Source organism: Drosophila arizonae, chromosome 4 (genome assembly GCF_054131065.1).
Source record: "Drosophila arizonae isolate 15081-1271.41 chromosome 4, UAZ_ARI_1.0, whole genome shotgun sequence".
NCBI lineage: Eukaryota > Metazoa > Arthropoda > Insecta > Diptera > Drosophilidae > Drosophila > Drosophila arizonae.
In genome coordinates this window covers 12046384-12069778 of record NC_142924.1, presented here as the reverse complement: position 1 = coordinate 12069778, position 23395 = coordinate 12046384, and the positions used below count along the sequence as shown (strand labels likewise).

The 23395-nt window shown below is 42.7% G+C and overlaps 2 protein-coding genes across 2 annotated transcripts; one reads left to right on the top strand and one right to left on the bottom strand.

Moving 5' to 3' along the window:
• Window positions 1–8842: 8842 nt before the first annotated feature.
• Window positions 8843–12540, top strand: LOC108612302 (uncharacterized). Its single transcript, XM_018005180.2, has 2 exons — window positions 8843–8960; window positions 9043–12540. Exons 1-2 carry the CDS (start codon window positions 8954–8956, stop codon window positions 12438–12440), a joined length of 3405 nt encoding a protein of 1134 aa, XP_017860669.1. The 5' UTR covers window positions 8843–8953; the 3' UTR covers window positions 12441–12540.
• Window positions 12541–15781: 3241 nt separating this feature from the next.
• On the bottom strand, window positions 15782–16496 carry EAChm (Enhancer of Acetyltransferase Chameau). The gene has a single exon (XM_089466888.1). It carries the CDS (start codon window positions 16452–16454, stop codon window positions 15894–15896), a length of 561 nt encoding a protein of 186 aa, XP_089323014.1. The 5' UTR covers window positions 16455–16496; the 3' UTR covers window positions 15782–15893.
• Between the last annotated feature and the right edge of the window lie 6899 nt (window positions 16497–23395).

Here is a 23395-nt window from a genome sequence, read left to right as displayed (position 1 = left end):
CAAGCAATGTGCAAACAATGAATGTCGCCAGGGTCACCGCAGGATATCAAATAATATTTGAGCCAAGTTCTCGCTTAGCTGTGGCCCAGCTGCATTGCCTGCTCACACGTATTTCAGTTCAGTTTAAAATCTGTTAACCTTCAGCTGCCTGACGTGCAGCATTTGCATTGGCATTGTTGGGCGCGGGGGCGGCAGAGGCGGGCGTGTGCCTGCAATGGATGTGTTGACACAGGCTGCGTGGCACGGTAGAGGGACTCCAAGTGGGAGCTTAATCAAATTACATGTTGATAAACAGCTGAAGCTCTGCCAACATGCAGGTCAATGTAAATAGCAAATGCATGTGAGCTGTTTGCAGACTGAAACAGCATCGCATATGGTGGAGAGCATATGTTAATCAGGTCTCTGTTGCTCCATATACATGTATAGCTTGTAATCTCCTACAACATATTCCACTCCGGTTGGCCTCGTCCAACCTTTCTTATGCATACTTTTCTCCGGGCATCTTCGAGCTCATTTGGCTCACTTAGATGACAAACATTTAGTGGGCGGCTAGCACGCCCTTTGACACTCACACACATGTGTGTGTATGTGTGGGTGTGTGTGTGGGTGTGCCTTTTAATGAGCCATTCGGCTAAATGCTGCCTCCCGTGGCATTATTAATAATTAATGCGTGTTGAAAGTTATAATGTGGCAACCTTTTAACACATTTAAATTTAGTGCGGGTTAAGCTGTTTGCATATTAATTCAAGTTTTTGCCAAAGTCCATAAGCTCCGGCTATACAGAAAATGTCAACAGAATTCCACTTCAGAGAAATAGGTTTGAAAATAATGAACAGGAAGTGAAAGCATATTTAACTATATACATCTATAAATATATATTATGCCATCTCAGTTGGGAAATTCCGACCAAGCTGTTGATTAATCAGCAATCGGTGATTTCAGTTCATTAGACAAACTTTACCTTATGCATATGTACTAAATATTTAGCAAGAATATTGATATTTCAATCGAGTGTCAGCCGTCAGGTATTTAATATGCTTCGGCAGCTCCAGCTGTCACTTGTTAAGTTAAATGCCTCTGAAATTCAAAAGGCCACATAAGCAAAATGTTTCAAGAGCTAATTAGCCAAATGGCCTGGCTCATTGGCAGCTGCGTCTAATAACATTTAAATGTGCCATGCAAATTAATGAAATTAACTCATGAATGCGTGTTTGCATGCCAAATATTCGACATTCACGCTATGCATGTGTGGGCATATGACTAAAGCAGAAGCGGAAGAAGAAGCAGCAGAAGGAAGCAGCAGCAGAAGCAGAAGGCAAACTGCTCGCTAAGCACAATTGCAGTTGACTTTTAGGGCTTTCATCCGTTTTAAGGAGCTATCAATATTCATGTGAGTGCAAGTTTAAGCAGCTTTGCGAAAATAATTAAAATCTATAGGTACTTAAATTTCTATACATATATATATTTCTAGTGAGTATAGATGATACTTTTATGGATTTGAATAGACTTTTACGAGTTCATAAATCAATTAGTGCAATCAGCCATTTAGCTGAGGCCATAAGCAGCTAGTTAGACAATAAGATTTGCTATAATTTAATTTAATATTATTTCGAAGATATTCTGATGAAGCTTTGTAAAACAAAATCTATGCAATATAAGACTATGAGAGTCTAGGATTAAAAGTCCTTATATGTATTCGTTATTCTGCTATATTTATTTTTGCATTGATAATATTTCTTCTTACTTATATTAAAAATGCAATTATATTTAATAGTCCTCTTTGTAGCTAGTTATAGTATTTACATAAATTGTGCTGAAAAGTGGAAATGAATTATTTATTTAGCAGGTGCCGCAACTGGGTTTGCATTCCAATTAACACCGAGCGACAGATCGCATAAATTCCAATTGGGAAATGTATTTATGTCAACGGTAAGCCGATTAATGACGTCCTGGAACGGAACGAAACGACACGGCACGGCACGGCATGGCAATGGCAATGGAACGGAAATCGCTGGCAGACCAGAGCAGAGGCCTAAAGCGGCCTATTAAAATCAATTAAAATTGCAGTAAAACGTAATGCATTAATGCGGCCGGACTATAAATTTCAAATATAACTACTTTTAGCGCACATTTCGCTGGGAAATTATAATTCAAACAAAATATCTGTTACAGCGCATTTGGCAATTATGCGGCGGGTCATTAAAAATGTGAAGGGAGTCGTCTGTGGGCGGCGAATGTCGTTAACCATTCACGGAAATTGCACGAAATGTTTAATTGAAGTCCCGGCCAGTCGGACGGTCGGACGGAGGGAATGTTGAGCGACAGCCGGGCCGGACATGGAGCATTGAATTGATTTCATTTGATCAACTTAAGCGTAAATGGCATTAATCCACGACGTGGTAAATAAAAATCCGCACAAGCGCCATTTGATTAAAATTCGATGCACGCAAATGCATATTTAATTAAAAAAATATATACATATATATGTACACATATATTTTCATTTATTTATATTTATATATTGAATATTTACATGCGACACATGCGACAAAAAGTGCATCAAGTGTGCTCTCAATGGCTAACAAGTATTGTTGTTGTTGTTGGCTTGTTGTTTACATCGTTGTTCAGATTTTAATTGACTTTGCAAACAGACAGCATAAAATCAATTGCAAAAATGGCATTTCATAAAATATGCTATATATATTGCTTGGCAAATATATTTTTCTTTTCAGCAAATATTAGGGTTTTTAATTAAAGAGACTTGATTTTCATTTCCTACTAATCAGCGTGAGGTAAAGTGATTAGAGCAAAGCGAATATTCTTCTTACAGAATTTGAGTTAACAATGAAGTTTACAGACGTCTGCCAGACTTTTAGCAAACAATCAACTACCATGAAATTTATATAAAAAATAAAAAAGAGAATGGAAAAAAATATGGTAATTAAACATGAATATTCACACCATTTCCCTGAGCTACACCTGAGTCTAACTGACCTTTTTGGCAAACTGAGCAGCAATAAAAGTTTAAATAGAAATCCCAACAAGCCACAACAGCACTCATCATGCTCCAACGCGGACAGCGCAGGTGCGAGGGGGAGAGAGTGAGTGAGGTGCGTGGGTGGCAGACGTTTAGATGAGGGGAGTGTGCGAGTGGGTGTGCGAGTGGGTGTGGGCGTGGGAGTGGGTATCGTTTAAAATGCTGTGCATGCTAAACGGTCAAAAGGCTAGCCAGTCTGTGTCTGTGTGGGTATGTGTGTGTCTGGGTGGACATATGAGCGGCATTTCCGGCTAACCTCAATTGTGGCCCATAAGCGAACAAGTTAACAGACATTAGCAAAAACTATATACATAGTCTGCATGCTTTTGTCGTTGAGAATTGTCAATTTGCTCTGAGTTAATAGACAGCTCTGTGTCAAACCTTGATGTGTTTAGGGTATATTAAATACGAATTTTTTAGCTTTAGAGCTAACCTTGATATATACTATGGGATGTCTCTTTAATACATCAGTTTAAGTTTAGGATTAAAGCGTTAGTTTAGCAATTTAACTCATCTCCTATGCTCTCTCTTACCCCACATAAGAAATTCTATTCCTGAGCCTCTAATCTCACATGTCAATGCTTCACTTAAAGCAATCAACTGTAAAAAGTTTATTTACTGGCAATCGTTTAGTCTGCCCTCTCTCTCTCTCTCTCTCTCTCTCTCTTGCTTCTACTCGACGCTCTTAGTTATATTTTTGCGGCTCATGCTTAAACGCGCCGCCAAAGAGTCGAAGTAATAATACTCAAATAAAACATTTACAGGCGCAGACGGCGAAAAACTGCAAATGACATACCCTGTTGTATAGCATTGGGTAGGTAGGTGGGGCTGTGGGGCAGTGTGGTGGTGCGGTGCGGTGTCGTTGTTGTTGCTGTTGCTGTGTCCACAAAACAGCGTCGCGTTGAGTGAGTCAAGTGGAATGTGAAGTGCAGAGGCCGTCGCCAGGGAGAGCAACTAAGGAGGAGCATGGTAGTCGCAGCCAAGTGCACTTCATTTCGTTTCCCCCTCATAAATTCAAACCGAAAAATTCGCTCACGGTGGCGCTGCGCAGCGGGGGCACAGCATGAAGTGCACTTGAAAACAAGCTGCCTACAGAGCACACAGCCACACACACACACACACACAGACAGACACGCACACACACACACACACACACACCGACAGACACGCACAGTGTGGATTAGTTGCAGCTACTATGGGTAAGCGTTGCTCTAGAAACTCTAATTTTGTGGAAGAGTGGAAATGAAATTTAGCAAATTGCAAATAATAAGCCAAAAGACTTGAGTTTGACAAGAGAATAGTTTGAGAATTTCTATAAAAATTTCAAAAATTCAAGATGATAGAAAATTATAGTCTCGAAATGTCTGTGGGCCCCATAGTCTCGCCGCTGCAGCTGTCGACGTCGTGCTTCGCGCAGGTGTCTGTGCATGTCTGGTAGGAAATTTAGTTGCCTCAACAAAACCGCAAATGCGACAAAAGCAGAATGCAATTCGCACTTGAAACTGAAAAGCGAAAAACAACAACAACAACAACAACAATGGCAATGACAATGGCAACGGCAACTGCAACTGGAGTAGCAACAAAAACAACAGCAACAACAACAAAGCGCATTGTGGTTAAGAGAGAAAAACTTTGCTAGCAACTTTAGCCCAGGCGGCAGCTGCTTCTGCTGCTGCTGTTTTTTTTTTCCAAGAGGTTTTCCCAATTTGCGGCGGAAAATGAAAATTTAAATTTTTAAGCAACGCAAACGTCGACGAGCGAAGTCTGCCAAAAAGTTGCTCAACAGTTTTTTTGTTTTCACTGTTTGTGTTGTTGCTTCTGTTTTTTTTATTATTTTCATTTTCTGTTGCAGCTGAAAAATTTCACACATTTCCCACAGCGCATTGCCGTGTGCCACTCTCCAAATGCTCCATTTGCCTGTCGTTTCTCTTTTCAGTTTCTTTTTTTCGGCCAGCATCTTTTCATCAAGCAAGTCTCGACACGCTGACATTTTGCAATTTTGTCAAGAATTTTTTTGTACTCTTTTCCTGGGCTTTCCAGCTGCTAGTTACGATGCTTTTCAGTTTTCGCACTCGCCTCAATTTAATATAATGAAGGACAGGAATCTCTCATATTGTTTGGACTGGCCAAACGGAACAGAGCCGGGCAATCAACAGCATCGGGCCAGGAATGCACAGGCGACACGAGGTGCTGCCAGCACCAACAGCTGCAGCTGCAGCTCCACCCAGCACCAGCTGGGTGCTGCGTGCTCTGTTGCATGCAACAAATGCCTCAAGTGCATAACTGCTGCCGCTGGGGGTCTGTCAGTCCGGCATAAATCACTGCATTCGCTTGTTTGCAAGGACCTGCCCGCCCGCCTGCCTGTCCGCCTCGCTCCTCCTGCAGCGTATGTGCTCCATGGCTAATCTGTGGTTGTGGCTTGCCTGCCCGCTCACAGCTCCCCCTGCCCCTTTCCCACCCTTATGACCCGGCTGGCAAATGCAGCTTTTGTTTGCCTTCTACTTTCACTGTTCGCCGTATGTTGGCCACACACTTGGCTCCATTAAAAAATAGCTTCGCTTTTGGGCAGGTGGGGCAGGGGCAACGGTTTCCTTTGGCAATTAATTTGTACTCGTTCAAAGGCATTTTTAATTACCTTTCCACACGAAATGCAGCACTTTTTGTTGGTGTGCAACGTTGATTTTCGCACCTATATAAATAAATATATGCAAAGGCTGTCGAGCCTCCCCCCGGCCCGTGCATTTATTTTATTACTGGGTCAGCACAGCGGACAAACAGCCAACAGACAAATAGATAGCATGTGTTGATAGCTGTGTTTTATTGCCCGATTATATTAATGGCAGCTAAGTGCAGCACAACAATTGCGATTACGCCCAAATGCAGCCAGGAGTTGCCTTTCGGCTGGACAAACTCGCAGAGCTCCAGTCCGTTGACTTTTGCCTTCGGCATCAGCTGAAGAGCAACTGAGCTGCTATTCTGTTACAAACAACTTTCGTTGTTTACTTTCGTGTTCGAATTCTGAACAAACTTCGTAACTTTCTGCGAGCCAATGCTTGAAGTCGGCCACAAAAACGAGAGTGAAAAAACTCAGAGAGAAAATGAGTTTGCGCAGGCGCAGAAATCGCAGGAGTTGAACAAGTTTCTGAAGAGTTTAGCTGAGAGTTTCGAAAAGTGTTTTATAAGAGTAAAAAGACTTGAATGAGGTTTGTGATTAGACAAGGCATAAGCTAAAGGCCTTGGCACAGCATCTGATTGCCTCTGGCATAGAAAAAGTAAAAGTTGTGTTTATATAGATAATAAATATAAATTTAATGCATTTTAGCATGCTTCAATAAATAATGGGTTTTTTTATATATAGCTGAAATAAAAATATTTCTCAATTATTATGATTTAGTTCTTTTTGTTTATTTTTATTTTATTTTATTTATTTTTTATTTTATTTTTTATTTTTTGACAGCTGTGCGCAAATATTTACTTTGGTATTCAACAACAAATATTTTGCCATAAAATATAGCTTAGCAAAAAATCAAATTTTAAAAGCAGACTAAACGGAATTCAATGCCAAAAATAAATTGAATGTGAAAATTCGATTGATTTAGCAAAGAAAACTAAACGCAGTACGAATTTTAAATACACTTTCAGAGAAAGTTAATTTAAGCAGAGAACTGTTCAGTATGACATGTGAAAGTCGGCCAAGCCCTTATTAATCAAGCATATAATTGACATACATAGATAAACTCAAATATGTTACACAGATCATGCCAGCTCAGGGAAGCCATCAGAGCATGAGAGGATGAGAACAAGAGCGAGCTAGAGGGAGGGAAGGTTAGCAAAGCAGGTTACCAAATACTCAAATTCCAGATAGAGGCAGTTAGAGAGCAGACGAGCGTAAACAAAGATTCATTCGATTTTAATTAACAGAAATAGCAAAGCCATGAAAATGCACCAAGGATAAAAAGAGTATGCAATGCATGTGTGTGTGTGTGTGTATGTGTGCACGGGCTGTACATAATGCAGTCAATTTTGCCTTTGGTCGACAAGTCAAAAAATCTATGTTGAATTTTGCTTTGCTTTGGCCTTAGCTTAAATTTCTGTGCTGGACTTTTCGCTTGTTGGGGGGTAATTTCTTTATGCGCGCTGCGTACCCAGCTTGATTTGTGGCGCTTTGTCTTAGATGCCCCCAAATGCTGCGCCCCTCTCAGGGATAAAACGTGAAGGTTGCCCCTGTGCAGCCACCGTGCACGTAAGCCGTGTGAAAGATATGTACGCCCAGCTCGGAGCTAGGCGATTCTCTCCAGCGACACACGCACACGGACGAGGTCAATTTCATGCAGCACACACACACACAACAGCAACAACAGCAACAACAGCAGCAACAACATTGACAACTTCTGCTGCTTGGCTGCATGTGGGACACGTACTCCTTTGCGCGTTGGCTGCTTTTCTTTTGATGCCGCACGACAGGTGCTCAGTTGTAACTAAACGTCCGTTCCAGCTACACCATGTGTATGTGTGTGTGTGTGTGTGTGTGTGTCTGTCTCATCTTTGCCAGCTTTCGCACACACATCAGACGGGCAGCTGTTAGACGGTCACGTTTGCCCAGGCCGTAATTGATAGTTCAATCTGTTGCAGATCAAACGCTTGACAGCAGCCAACAGATCAAGCTGAAAAATTGCCTTCCAGCGGCAATTGGCTTTAGCCATTTAAGCAGACGAGTATTTATGAATTTTCAGTTAAAGCCATTTGGTTGCCTGGCGTCATTTTTGTTAAGGCCATCTGTTAATATACTTTGCCAAAAAGCTTTATTCAACCGTTCCAATTCAATTTATACTACATCTATATTTACAATTTTATTCAAACTTCCATTCAATTTCTATAGAGTTTCAGCACGTGCTCAAACGTGTTGCACTTCGCTTTTCACAATAAATATAAAATAAAAACTCAACTAAAACCGTGCATAGATTTATGCTTTTAACTTATTTGCAGTACAAATGCTATTGCACTTTTCCAGAACTTTTCTGCTGGAAAATAAGTTGGTTAGCCAGAGTTGTGCTGCCAATTTTGTTTACTGCTCATGTTTTGTCGCTTTATTTTAATGGCTGGCGCGTTGAAGTCCTCGGCTTCATTTATGTTTATGCTCGCATTTTTTATTTGTGTAATTCAAGCGTCGAGTGGCGCTCATAAATTCAGCTGCTGAGAGGTCACGTTGTCTCATTAAAACAACAACAGCAATAAGTGTAATAACAAGAGCAATAAGCACAAAACACACACACACACACGTACACGTTTATACACATGTCAACAATGCGCAATGGGAATAAAAATTGTTTACCTTTACGTGAAATAATAACAAGTTGTATATTTTCTATAAAGACTTTGACAATCTGCTTTAAAACTGACTCAAATTCATGCAACATCATAATAATTCCCAATTAATAATCTCAAGTACAATCGCAGCCCATTAACCAGTGATTATTTTAGTCTATGACTAAACACAAGGAAGTACTCAATAATTTCCTAGACATATGCGAGCTAAGTGTATCAATCTGATTTCCCTATTATTCGTTGATATTTGCAAACATTTTCTTAGAACACAGCCGGTTCTACGACATTCGAGATATTTATTTGCTCACAAACATATTTATTGATAAGCCTTAAATCATATTTACTAGCACATATTCACTAACGTATTATCAATTTAAATAATTGAATATAGGTATTATCTTATCAGTTCTATTAATGACGACTTTTATCTGACAGAAACTTCATAAAGTGAATAGATTTGCCAAGGTTTAGTTTAGTCTCGAAAATATCGTTAGCCAGTGAACATAATAGAAGAGAAAACGAGAAAGAAGGAAAGGCGAAGAAAAAGAAAGGAACTAAGAAAAAGGTTTCTTACTATAGAAAATTCGTATAATGAAAGGTAAATTTCATATTAAATTTAATATAATTCTACTTAAGAGTTTTTCTCATTATTCATAATATAATTTTCTCTGATTTTCCAGCCAGCACATTTGATTGGCTGCCAGTGCTGTTTCTGCTGCTGGCCATGGCTCTGGCCTTGCGCAGCGAGCCGAGGCAAGCGGCTTGTGACAATGAGCAGAGATACGAGAATCAGGTGATGTGCGCGGGCGTGCAATTCGGCTACAGTGCGCCCTATCCGGACAACTGCAGCTTGTTCCTAGTTTGCGATTGTGAATACCCCACTGTGAAGATGTGTCCAGCGCATTTGTGGTGGAATAACCGGACGCAGATCTGCGACTGGCCACAGAACACGAAATGCATCTACTACAACATCCCGACAACAACCGGCGCGTACAGTCCAACTCCTCCAACTCCGGCGGCAAATACAACGCAGGAGAGTCGTCCCACCACTGAGGAGAATTGGCCCACATCGGACTATGATCCACCACCGCCACCACCGGGCGTTGCGGAATCATTCTGTAAGAACTTCAAGGATGGTTCGGTGCATCGATATCCATACGATTGCAATGCCTATATCAATTGTACGCACGGCTGGCCAGTGCTGAACTATTGCGATTATAATAAGGTCTTCAATCAGGAGCTGCTCATTTGCGATACGCCAGATACCGCTCACTGTGAGCCATTGCCGTTGCCGTCATCGACCACAACAACCACAACAGAAGAGACAACAACAACACCACCAACAACAACCACAGAAGAGACAACAATAACAACCACAGAAGAGACAACAACAGCCACAGAGCCAACTTCAACCACTGAAGAGGGCGAGTGTAGCCCACCGCCTCTTGGCATTGATGAGGATTACTGCTACGATTTGGGCAACGGCTTCTACGAATATCCCTACAATTGCAGTGCGTACATTACTTGCCGCAATGGTTGCACCAACATGGCCTATTGCATACCCGATAAGCTCTTCAACCCGCTGTGGCACATCTGTGATACGCCCAACTCGGTGGACTGTAGACCCAAGCCATATCCGACAACGACAACGGCGGCGACAACGTCAACAACAACAACAACGGGCGGGAACACTGGAGACACCAGCAGCTCGAGCAGTGGTGCAGAGACAAGCACAACGCCAGTGCCCACGGAAGCCAGCAGCACCACAATTGCAACAACAACGCCCGCACTGCCAGCAGATGTTAATCCCAATATGTGCAAGGACAGACCAGATGACTTCCTCTTTCCCTATGCCGCCGACTGCTCGAAGTACCTGCAGTGCAGAGACCATCAGGTGATTGTGGGTCAGTGTGCTCCGACGCTGCTCTTCAATCCCGTTTTGCTGATTTGCGACTCTGCCGAAGATGTGGACTGTGAGGGCGATCGCACCACAACGCCTGTCACCAGCACCACCACTGAAGCGCCCACAACGACAACGAGCAGCACAACCACCGAGACAACGACGCCTGCCACCACACCTGGGCCAGCCGAGCTGTGCGCCACTGAGCCACTCGGAACCTCATATCCGTACGAGCAGAATTGTGAATATTACATTCTATGTATGGGCGATGGCGAGTTCTATATTGCCAGATGCATCTCGAATACATACTTCGATCCAAAAACTGGTGAATGTGGGCCGAATGTATCGCCGACAGCTTGCAGGGAGCAGGATGCGACCACAACCACAACGACTGCAGCAACAACAACAACAACAACGACAACGACAAAGACGACAACGGAAGCTGTCAGCACCATTTCGACACCAACCACTAGTGTGGCAACAACGCCCCAGCCACCGGGCGGCATATGTGGCAATAAGGATGAGGGCGAAATGATTGCCTATCCGAACGATTGTAGCAAGTATATTGTCTGTGTGTCGCCCATTCCGGTTGGCTTCTACTGCACGCCCGGCTCCTACTTCAGTGCCCAGCAGCAGCAGTGTGTGAGCTGGGAGGACAGCGACTGCGACAAGGAGATGGCCACGACACCTGGCTCTGGCCACACCCAGGCACCTCTGGAGCCGACCATGTGCACGAACAGCACTCGGGACACGTTCCCCTACCCGGAGAACTGCCAGTGGTTCATACGCTGTGTCAACGATTACATCTACATGATGGATGTGTGCAACTGTGGCGAATACTACGATCCGATAAGCGGCAAATGCGGTGCTGACGTGCCATCGGATGCCTGTCGCTGGGACTACACTTCAACAACAGCAGCAACAACAACGGAGACAACGCCAGAGCCTACGCCCCCCGTAACCCGCCCACCGCCACAAAAGGGGCCGTGTGACGGAGCAGCCGATGGCGAACTGGTGCCCTATCCCAACGACTGCTCCAAGTACATCAAATGTGATCGTCCCATTGCCGCCGCCTACGACTGCGCTGACGGCGATGAGTTTAGTCCGGAGCAGCGTAAGTGCATGGAGGCTTCGCTAGCCAATTGCAGCGTTGGCACAACACCCAGCTGGCCCGGATCAACCACGGCCAGTGATCAGACAACCGAATCAACTGAGAGTCCAGTATCATCGACAACTACAGAGACTTCTACAACCTCTGAGACTTCCTCAACAACCGAGCCTTTGACAACCACCGAGATTTCTACAACAACCGAGCCACAAACAACTACCGAACCTCCCTCAACTCCCAGTCCTTCCACAACCACAGAGTCTTCCACAACTCCCAGTACTTCCACAACAACCGAAACTTTGACAACTCCAGAATCTTCGACAGCTTCTGAAATATCCCCAACTACTGAGCCACCCACAACAGCCACCAGCAGCTCCAGCACAGCTCCAGAGTCAACAACCACAGAGCAGACGACAACGCCAGCGCCTTCAGGCGGCATTTGCGGCAATAAGCCAAATGGAAGCCTTGTGCCATATCCAAATAATTGTGAGAAATATATTGTGTGTCAAGAGCCCATACCCATTGGCTATGATTGTCCCGAAGGCTTGGAATTCAGCCCTACAGAGCTGCAGTGTATGGATCCGGAATTGGCCAACTGTAGACCCGAACCCACAACGGCAACAGCAGCACCAACTTCTCCAGCTACTCCAACTACTACGCCGCTCACTACCGTGGCTACCACTACTCCAAGTACTCCAGAGACTACCAGTACAGCAATCGATACTACTAGTCCGAGTACTCCAGAGACTTCGAGCACTGTAATAGATACTACAACGCCAATCACAACCGAGATGCCGTCAAGCACAACGTCTGCGACAACGCAGAAGACCACAACTTCAGCATCCACAACAACTTCAGGACCCACAACAATACACCCGGATACGCCAAACATATGCTGCGGTCATCCGCTTGGCACAATTTTGCCATATCCGAACGATTGCAATCGCTATGTGGTCTGCGACTATCCCATACCCTATGCCGTGGTCTGTGAGGAGGGCATGCTGTTCGACGTTGAGTCTCTGCAGTGCAAAGCCAACCAAAATGCGAACTGTATATTTGAAGAGTATTGAATACAAACTATTCCATACCTCGAGCTCCTTTTTACAAACACTTAAAAGCAATCATAAATACAGAGAATGCTCATGTATAATGCATGACGTGGGCCGCTTACATTTCTGGTTTCCCCTCTTTCAGAATCAATTGTCTAAATGCACAAATGCAAATCCATTTCAGTCGCTTTAACGGCCACTTTTAGGGCCTCTGAGACATGGTGGGGCGGGTATCAATTACACGTAAACCCTTTTTAAAAGCATTGCCATTACGAATCCCACACAAGAACACGCACACACACTCACACACACACAAAAAAGTATAAGATAATTTGCCACTTAATATCTAGTCCCAGGAAACAGGCGCGCGACAAGCAGGAAGCCCCACAACACAGACAGGATAGCGGCAAGGACATTTTTAGCAACAGGCTAACAGCAAAATTGGACTCGTATACGATAATATCAGTTACAAGTTTCAGCAATTTATCGTTGTTTGATTTTGCCAAAGGCTCCGAGCCCCCAGTCCTCATGTTCTTACCTAATCCGATTTCAAGTTTGGCCACATGTACTACAATTGGCTAAGGAATTATATTTGGGGCGGCCAAGAACATCTAGGGGAAGACAGGGGGAAGAGAAGAGAGTGAGAGGAGCTACAAAATAATGTAGAAATGTTGTGTGACAACAACAAGGAGGAGACAAATAAACACATTTGGAACAAATTGTTTGGCAATAATGTTAACCTAATGCGTTCCATTTGTCGCAATTCAAACGATAGACACGCTCTGCGCTTCGAGTGATTTGTTAACTCCCCTGGGGCTGGCACTCGAAGCAGGGCAGAGTCTTGGCCTTATCGGCGAATGGGCCATCAGTTTTGCGCCAGGTATATGCGTTATCCACTGTAGCGCATCAAACAATTTGGCAGCACTTGGCTCGCTTCCAGATCAGTGGCCAATTTGCATAGTCCGATTGCAGCGGCATTCTTCATAAATCGCAGTTAGAAAACAATTTAGCTAAACATTTATTTTCGCTCAGATTTTGAAACGAAGCCAAGTTTCAAGCGCTGCCTGAGTTCCTGGGCGACGAGCCAAAGTCGCACTGGGCGTATGCTTAATATGAATGTAAACATGCTTGAAATGGGAGAAAGTTGCTGAATCTGAGCAGGAATAAATCTTCCACAAGTGTAACAAATCCTCGTGCAGTATTTTGATTTGAATTCCCTCCTATATTGCAAATCGCAATAATTACATAAATTTGACATGTTATTGCTTAAGCAATGTGCAATGCATTCTGCATTCTGTCAGTTAGACAGCTTGTTAAACTTTGATGCAAAGTTTAGCCAGAGCTGCGCAGCGTCCAATTAGCGAATCGAAATGAAATGTTCATATTCCATGTGCCAAACGAACCAGCGACGAACATGCTTGGGTTTATGAAACTTTTGCTCTGCATATTAATGTGCGATTGCAACCATTTATGTAAAATATATTTTATGCCACCCGCGGGAATTCAGCGAGTTGTGCAACAGTTTAGACAGCAGCACACACATACTCTCTCTCATACACACTCGTTCATGGTTAGCTGAGCTTTTAGCCCTTTCGGACATAAAATATTGAATATCTAAGTTGGTTTATAAAAATACAGCACTGAAAACTGGCAATTCAATTCGATATTTGCATTTAAGCAAATGCCATAAAAGCATTTGCAAACAGAATCAAACGAAAGGCAAAAGAGTAGCATTCCAAAAACAAGGGGATTTATGAATTTATTGACAAAAAATGCGAATCATATGGACGGTTAGAAAATGCATATCTATATTGCATATTGATCCAGTTCAAAGCAAGCCTCAAAGTTTTCAATTTGATTGGTAAATGTGCGTTTCTTTTATTTCGTTGTGATTTCAATATTTGAACAGCCGTTATTTAGATTTCTTTTATCAGGTGCGAGTTGTACAATTAAATAAATTTGATTGGATTGGATTGGATTGTGTACAGTTGGAGTCGGCGATTGAAAAGTTTGTATGCCCTGAGTTTTAGTTTTCTTCATTATTTGCTCGCCTACTCCTGCAGCTTATGCTCCTTATCCATCTTCAATGCCAGTAATGATTATGCCATCCGGTGCTGTTGTGTGAAGTGTAATTGTGTGCTCCATCATAGTCTATATTAGAAGAGGAATGCGAGCTCGCAACGCCGGTAATAATCACCGAATGACCATCATATTTAACATCAGTTGTCGTATTTTTGTTCTTATTCAACTCCATGGCCAAGGTGGCCAATGCGTTGACCAGGATCTCACCGTAGTTCTGGGGCGCTGCCACCGTGAAGGCAAAGAAGCTGCCGATAATCAAGCAAAGAACTGTTACGATCTGCATGGCGAACTATGTAACTGTGCTCTAGCTCACTCTTATGATTGCTTTTTATACCAAAACTATTACAAATGACCTTGTTACCCTTGTTAGCTTTGCAGCTTTAAGGTTAAACGTATTTCAGAATTTTTCAAATATTTGACAATTGAAATAGACTTTGCCACATCGAGTTTAATGAAGGCAACAGCTGTTCTTAATCAATTGCTAATGATTGCATTCGTTATCCATAGAGCTTTATTTTATTATTTCAACATGAAGGAAACTTACTCCAATGATTTACTTACTGAAATTCATTAAATATTCAGATTCGATTTGACATGCTCCAAGTGGGCGGACCGGGAAAATTTTAACACTTTTTAGTTTAAAAGTATGCTCGAGACAGTAGCTTCGAAAAAAATATCATTCACACAGACAGATAAACAGACGGGCGGACACTAAAACGGACATTGTACAAAACGATTATACTCATTTCTCTTTCAGGTACAAAAATAAGTCTCAACTAATTATTCGATTCTTCCAAATGTTATATGAAGTATTTTAGAGCTTGTCCAATATTTAGCAATCGAAACGGGCCAAGTTTCTTGAAGCCAACATCTGCTCTTAAGCAAACGCCAGCAGCCGCGCCGTTAATCGGGTTAAGCCGAAAGAGAAAACTTTACAGAAGCTAGATAACTGTTTACTTAGCAAACAAACTCAAACGGCTCAGCCGATATTGTGGATATTTCCATATTAATTGATTATATATAAGAGTTGGCATTATGCTGAATGATATATGCTTCTCTTTTGAGGCAATTCAAATTACAATTCCTATGTAAAATGCATAGTATATAAGTAAACCTTTCAAATGCTAAAGGCCCAGCCTATAGCCTAGGTCAAGCATTCATCTGCGAGTTCTATTTTTCTGTAGTCATATGAACAGAAGCCCTATAGAACTAAATAAAATCCTATCATTTTAAATTTAATAGATAGATAAATAAAATGTAAGTTCAATATTTATTCAATATTTATTTTGCTGGTTGATTTGAACAATTTAATAATTTTTATTGAATTATAAAATTTTGATAATATAAAAGTTGGAGAGTGAAGATTTTAGGTTGTCAACTGCTTCCATTTGGTTAATTATTGGACTCTCCGTTTTCATTCTCTATCTCCTCTTTCAACAGATCCTCGAGATCATCGGAATCTTTGCTATCGTCGGCATCTTCGGCATCCTCGGGAATGTCGAGGTCCTCTGGGAGCACCTCCTCCATCAGCTCATAGTTCTCAGAATCTTCTGCATCCTCGGGAATCTCGATATCCTGCTCCTCCTCAGGATTTCCGCGCCACAGTCCGTTCCACCTGTTCCAGGGATTGTACCAGCCGCCTGGTCCATAAGGTCCATAAGGAACATGAGGTCTCTGGTGACCATGATGTCCATGGGGAACATGGTTACCATGGTTACCATAAGATCCATGTGGCCTGTGCAGACTGCCGATGTTGGAGGTGGCGTTAGAGCTGGCAATGCCCGTAATGATCACAGTGCCGTTATCATATCGCACAGTCGAGTTCCTCTGCTGCGCCAATTGTGCGGCCAAAGCGCCTAGTGCGGTGATAATCTGATTGGTCGACTGGGGAGCCGCGTATGTGTAGGCAAAGAAACTGCCGATAAGCAAGCTAAGAACTGTTACGATCTGCATGGCTAATTACAGAAGTTGTAAGTAACTGTGCTTTTCGTTAACCCAGCGGGGCTTTTTATACCAAAGATCTTACTGCGGGCCCTATGCTGTCGTTGTATGCTACAAAGGGTTAGACCTAGCATTTCACAACATGTCAAATATTTAACAATTGCAACGGGTTGAGTCTCATGAAGGCAACAGCTGTTCTTGAGCAAACGCCAGTTGTGTTGAGCTACGAATTTCAATACCTTCGAGCGAGATCATTGCTCAAGTAAACTCTTGATGTTTACTTAGCAAACAAGCTCAAGTAGCTCAACCGATGTTGTGGCTGATATTTCTTTATTGATCGATTAAGTTTGGAGGTAGTTTACATATTATATGTGCTATAAAACAGTTTATCCAGTCAACAAATTGGAAAAATTGCGTATGGATCACATTTTGAGAGTCTTAACTGTCTTGCTTCATATATGATACCACGAGAAAATTATTGAGCTTATGCTCCTCTGCTAATCAGTCAATAAAGCAATAAAAAAGTGAAATACTGTCAACAAGTTTGGCTGTAAATTCACGTGGACCGAACCTAATGCAGATCCCGCTATCAACGGAAGTCGAGTGCATAAAAGGGAAGCGATTACAGGGCGGTAATAACACGATTCAGTCGTATAAAAAAGAAAACTCACCAATTTAATGTCGCCGAGCGAAACGGAACGCTTAGCTTTTTATGGGCGAGGATGCAGCCACAACTTCAGCTCCGACCATATAACAAGTCGAGCTACAATATTCATAAAGGCGCGCATCATCATTATTAGTACGCCAGATGGGCGAGTGGGAAAGAGAGGGGGAGGGAGAGAGAAAGAGTAAGAGGTTACATGTAAACAAGTCGACAACAAATTATGAGTCACGCAACAACATTTTATGTACGACACGCTGATTGAAGATTGTTTGGGTGTCAGTCGAACATCGCGTATACGCAGCGTGTGCAACTGGAAATACGGCAAAAAGTTGTAGCTTAATTAAATAGCACGTTGAATATACTGAAACGACGTTTTTAATTAAATGAGAAATGCAAATCTGAATTTGCCACGGGTGATACAGTGTTTCTTGTTATATTTTCTGCTCTGATTTTTTCAGTGTATTCGCTGTTTACCTGCCGCCGCACATTTTCGCATTTACAATTTCTTTGTAATTTGTAATTTGCCTTTCTGCCCTTAACTCAAATGGAAAGTGGCAAAAGCGAAAGCGAGAGTTGATATAAAATTAATTAACCACAACCAATGTACTCGTCCTGCATATTGCCTGCGATGAGATTTCTATTAATTTAAGAGCTCTGAAGGCAGAGAGTGCTGCCAGAGTGCCAGAGTCGATTTAATTAAACTTTGTGAGAGGCCTGCTTCCATTGATTTGTCGCCTCGCCTGAGAAATCGGCAGCTTGATGCCAGGGAAATTGTTTTTGTAATTCTCTGGGCGAGCGAAACTTTACCAATTGCAAATTGTGCTATAGCAAACAAGCCGCAATTGCCTAGTCGCTGTTTTCATAGCCCGAACTTCTCGACTTGCAACTCCGCGCTGACATGGCTAAAGTTTTTGCATGTCATGTGAAAAACTTACACTGTGCTACACACTTACACACACACACACACACACGCTCACTCGGTCGTGTGTTTATTTAATATCTATGCTCGTAAAATAAATTAAACATTCATATTCCGTTTATTTACTTAGGCAAATTGAGTTTCCACAGTTGACATGCTGAATACGCAAAAAAGTTCCACAATTCGTGTGGGGCGAGCAGCCAGAAGCCAGAAAGACACAAAGACAGACAGACAGCCAAATGCGCGAGGACTTCAACTTATCCCCGAGTCATCTGATAGCTCAAAAAGCAGGTCCGGGCAGGAGGCTGAAGCGTTGTAAACAGGAAACGAATGTCTGTTGCATGCGCAAGTGACAAATGTCATGAAATATTCAATTGGCCAACATGCCCAAAGTCTGCCACCAGCAGAAGGGGCCAGAGCTCTGCATATTTCCAAGCAACCAATTTCAAACTTGACAGAGTTCCCGAAATCTATGTAAACATATACATATATAACAACATATGTGTATACATATGCAAATGTTAAGATAGCACTGGAAGCACCAATGCGTTTGGTATATAAATAAAAATATGTATTACATCCAATTAATAACTATCTATGCATACCCCAAGCTCCGTTAGTCATTGCTCAATTGAGCTGCCCCTTAAGGCAAATAATTACGCACACTTAGACAGACGCACGATTGGCCATAAACCCTTAACAGGTCATAATTGGCAATCGAGTATAAAATATTGTGTCATATGTGTAGCTGGGGGTCAACAACAACAACAACAGCAACAGGAACAACAATGAACAATGAAAAATAGAACAACGTTCATAAATCAAACACGCAAAGCCCCCAAAAACAATGTGTTTTGTGGCACAAACACTTAGACACTCATGAATACACATGTACCTCTTGTGCAAGCTTGTGTGTGTGTAAGTGTGTGTGTGTGTGTGTGTGGAAGGAAATGCTTCGTTTTCATTGTGTAAATATTTAAGCACACAATAAAATGGTAACAATGTGGGGTATGCCAACCACACACATACCCCGCCCCACCTTCCGTTCCGTGGCATGCTTGAGGGTCCACAAAAAATAAAACAAAACCAAGCGAAACAAAACGGGAGCATAGCAGGTGTCAAATGTTGCGGCCAAAGAAAACGGCAAAGTCAGTGTCGGTTCACTGGCAGCCCCTCTCGCCCCCGAAGGCGCCATTCAAACTTATGACAGGCACACACACGCATACACACACATATATATATATGCATGCACGAATTGCTAGTTCGATTTGCACATATGTTTAAACATTTTACGTAAGTAAAACTGAAAAATTTCGTTGCGGAACTTTTGGTACGTGCCGTTCTGGACGGGCACGAAACGGGATCCTTTCCTCAAGCCAACTGCCTGATGCCGGGTGCCGTTTGCCGTTTGCCTGGTGGCTCGCATTAGTTGTAAGCACATAAAAAACAAATAAATTGTATGCGCCTCATTGGATTTTATGACTGCAGCAGAAATTTGATTTACAACAAACACACGCACACACACACACAGTCTTTTTCTATGGCTATTGGAAATTGTCATCTTGGCCAAGTTAACATTCAATCAGTTGCTCAGTTGGCTGCAAGTTTTGCATGGCCCAAAAAGTTCAAGCCGATTTTAATTAGACGCTCAGGTAAGCCATTACCTATGTGCAAGTTTCTTATAGCTAAAGGGGGCGGGGGCTGCATGGGGGGAGTGGCGGATGTGGAAACTTTATAATCGCATTGCGCACACCAAACTTTTGCAGCTCAGGTCTCACTTAGCGCCGCTCGTTGACTCAATCAGTTTGCTTGGCAGCTCTGGAAATATTTTTGGAAACGAATTATTGACAATTGCAATTCAATTTCACACACAATTTGGCCAAAAATGTCGTCGTGCTTGTTGTACGCGCTGTCGTTGCCACCGGAAATAGCAAAAAAAAAGGGGGGGGGGGGGGGAGATGAAAAAAGGAAGAAAAAACTTTCGCCGAGTGCTGCAGCTGAAAACTTTTCTGCACTTCGTGCCGCGCAGCGCAGTTCGCTTCATGGAAATGTAATTCAATGCTCTATCGAATGTTGCATAGTGCCCAAAGAAAGTAAATAAATATCAGCGACTACAAATGCACAATAAATAAACACACACACACAAGCACAGATTCGAACTGTTTGTCAATGTGTGTGTGTGTGTGCTTACGCTTTAAAATATTGTGCCAAAACATTTGATTGAATGTGCCGTTGATTGAGTTGCGAACTGCAAAAAGCTTCAATCGAATTCGCTTTTGTGACAGAGCTGCATTTCCGCATACCCTAATGGCTGGCAGTGAATAAAAGAGAAGAGATTTATACCTACTTTGACTCAATTATTGTCTTTCCGAATATATCGAATTGTTCTTAGTTAAACTTAGAGCAAAATGGGCAAAGTTAATTGTGAATAAATATCAATTAAAATGAATATAAATCTACTGCTCTAAAAACTAGCTGGCGAAGGAGTTTCAAATTTTTAGAAAAGGCCCAGAAGGCCAATGGCTTCTGAATGCAGTGCACAATAAATCATGTTTAGGCTACCCAGCTCACACCCATTTCAAAGTCGTATGAAAACAAGTCTAATACGCCTTCATTTAATATGCATGCGCTGCGAACTGGAGCCGTGGCCAAACACCTTTGGAGTGCTCAGAAATGCAGGCATGCCAATGGAAGTGTGCCCAGACCATTTGCTAGACATTTGAGCAATTTTGAACATGCATAGCAAAAGTCGAATATGAAAACTGTCAGCAGTGCTGGAAATTTATGACTTTGTTAACACACACACACATGTACACACCAATGCGTATGTGTGTATGTGTGTTGAAAGTATGCTACAAATTTCAAATTAATATGCAAGAAGCAACAAAAAATTGAAATGGGTGCAAAAAGAAACGCACACACACACACGCACACACATACGGCAAAAGTTTTTGGGCACATGTTTCATTTCGCGACGAATTATCGAAGCCCGCAGCCTTTTCAAGTTTACGCAGAATTTACTACGTGATTTTCGAGACGGGGCACATTTTTATACAACTCATATATCAACATAAAATGACATTTTTATTGTTCGCCAAAAAGTACGGCAAAGTGGTTTGGGGCGGCCTAACAAAATTTAATGAATTTATTTCAGCATTAAAATGGGCGGGGCGGGTAGCTAGCAAATGGATGGGAGTTGAATGAGAACCTTCATCAAGCAGAGTAAAGAGAAATAGCTGACTTGCCTTTACTTACCTTTAATTTAAAAAAAATTCTCAATCTGAAATTTGTTTTCTTTTTCACTCAGCGAGGAATTTCTCTTGATCTAACGCAGTCAGCCGCAGGCGTGAAAAGAATTATTTGCGCATATGCGTGATTGATTAAAAAAAAAAAGAATGTGCTGGCCCAGGGACAAGCGGCGGCATGTTGTAAGTTGTTGCCGCTCGCCACGTGCAGCTGCAACGGCACTTGCAGTTAATTTAAGACTTTTCACACAATTTTCGCTTGGCGCGCCGTCTGCTTTTTGCGTGTAACGCAGTGCGCGTTGCAATCGCCTTAAGAACTACTTTTAACAAATGTACAAAACGTGACTCAAGCATGAATACAAAATCCAAAGTTCATACAAAAGCGCACACACATGTGTATCAGAGAGAGAGAGAGAGAGAGAGAGAGAGAGAGAGAGAGAGAGAGCGAGCGAGAGAGAGTGTGTGGTGCAAACGGGTTGTGGCAATAGAACCACACACTTGGGACATGAGCCAAACTAGCGATATGCAAACAAGCGTGCGGAATGCAGAAGGGGAGCGGATAAATGTAATCCCTGCCTGCAAATATATTTGCAGCAATTTATAATTTATTAAAAAAGTGTAGCATAAGCCACGGGGCAGCAAGAGGATACGGATACATAGCCCAGAACAATAGCAGCTCACGTCTCACAGTCCCACACACACACACGCACACTCACACACACACAAACTTACACTTACACTTACACATTCTCCTTCGCTTACAACACTTCGCCTCGGGCACACACATGAGTAATATGTGAGCAGCGCACAAACAGAGCATCCAATTGCGTCTCTTCTCTCTCCCTCTCCTTCCCGCTCACACTCGCACTCGGCTTGCTAGCTGCATCTTCATTGCAACTGCTTTTGTTTTCTTTGTGCAAACGAAACGCAAAACCACAAAAAAAAAGCCAGCACCCAGCTACAGTTACTTTGTTTGCCATTCTCTTTGCGGCTGCTGTTCGCTCCGACTCTCTATCTCTGTATCTGTAACTGTATTTGTAGCTGTCTCGCCCGCACGCGCATTGTCGATCCCTTTAGCCCAGGTATTAGTGGTCTGCCAGCTCAGCTCGGTCCGAGCTTATTAAGCTGCATGAAAATGCATTTGATACAATAACAACATATTCAGCGCTTAAATTCAGCGCATTAACTCTGATTCGCGATTCGCGCTGTGATTTCAGCTAGCATTCAAGAAATTACTGCTTGCACGTTGCTCTGGGCCAGACAGCCAGCTCCATTGATGAAGCAAACGTTGTGGAGCTTCAGCTGATGTTCGTCCTGCTGCTCCTGACGCTCGCGCGACGACGCTGATGAGAGATGCTGGTGGGGCTTGACGCTGTTTGCCATGTTTTCTTTTGCCATTTTTCGTTCTTTTTCTTGCTTCTTCATTGTTTTTTTGTAGTTGCCCATCGGCGCTTCGTAGCGGAAACTTCAAAGCAACTCAGTTTTATCTGGCTGCGCCGGCTCCTTCCTTGGCATTTCTCCCTTGCATAGCTGAGAATATTAATTTTGATGTTTCTGTTGTCTGCACTGACTTGGCATAATCGATGCATTTGTTGCTGCAGCTGTTGTTTAATTTCTTTGAAAATTCTCGCCAACGCCGCCGGCCAAGTTAATAAGTCAAGATGAGCGCCAACTTTGCTTTGATTGCTCGACTCCCTTTTTTTTTAATTTTTATTGGGCATGCACTTGGTAGTAGGACAGCTGCCGTTAATTGTTAAATGTGAGTAGGCTTAAATATTTAAATGTTTTTGGTTGCACTTGATGACAACAAGAGAGTCGAATTGATCTTCCCTCTTTTCCATTTGTCCCAGAGTCTATCTCACAATCTGTCTCTCTGCATGTCTCTTTGTCTCTCAAAAGAAGGCACATTTGAGTTGCCTATATGGGTGCAGCAGTCTTCATTTAGTATTTATATATGAGTAAAACGAAGCTAGAGTGCTCAAAGCAGCAGAGAGTGCTCTCATTGGTCACTTCAAGTTCGACTGCAACGATCTCTACCTGACGGCGGGCCCAACATTAGAGAGCGACCTTGTGTTCGAGTGAAAGTGGCCCTATCGTATATAAAGGGGAGCAGCTGCAGCATTTC

Bases quoted from the DNA above. Each gene is read 5' to 3' on its own strand.
- EAChm (XM_089466888.1), bottom strand. From the start codon at position 16,454: ATGCAGATCGTAACAGTTCTTAGCTTGCTTATCGGCAGTTTCTTTGCC.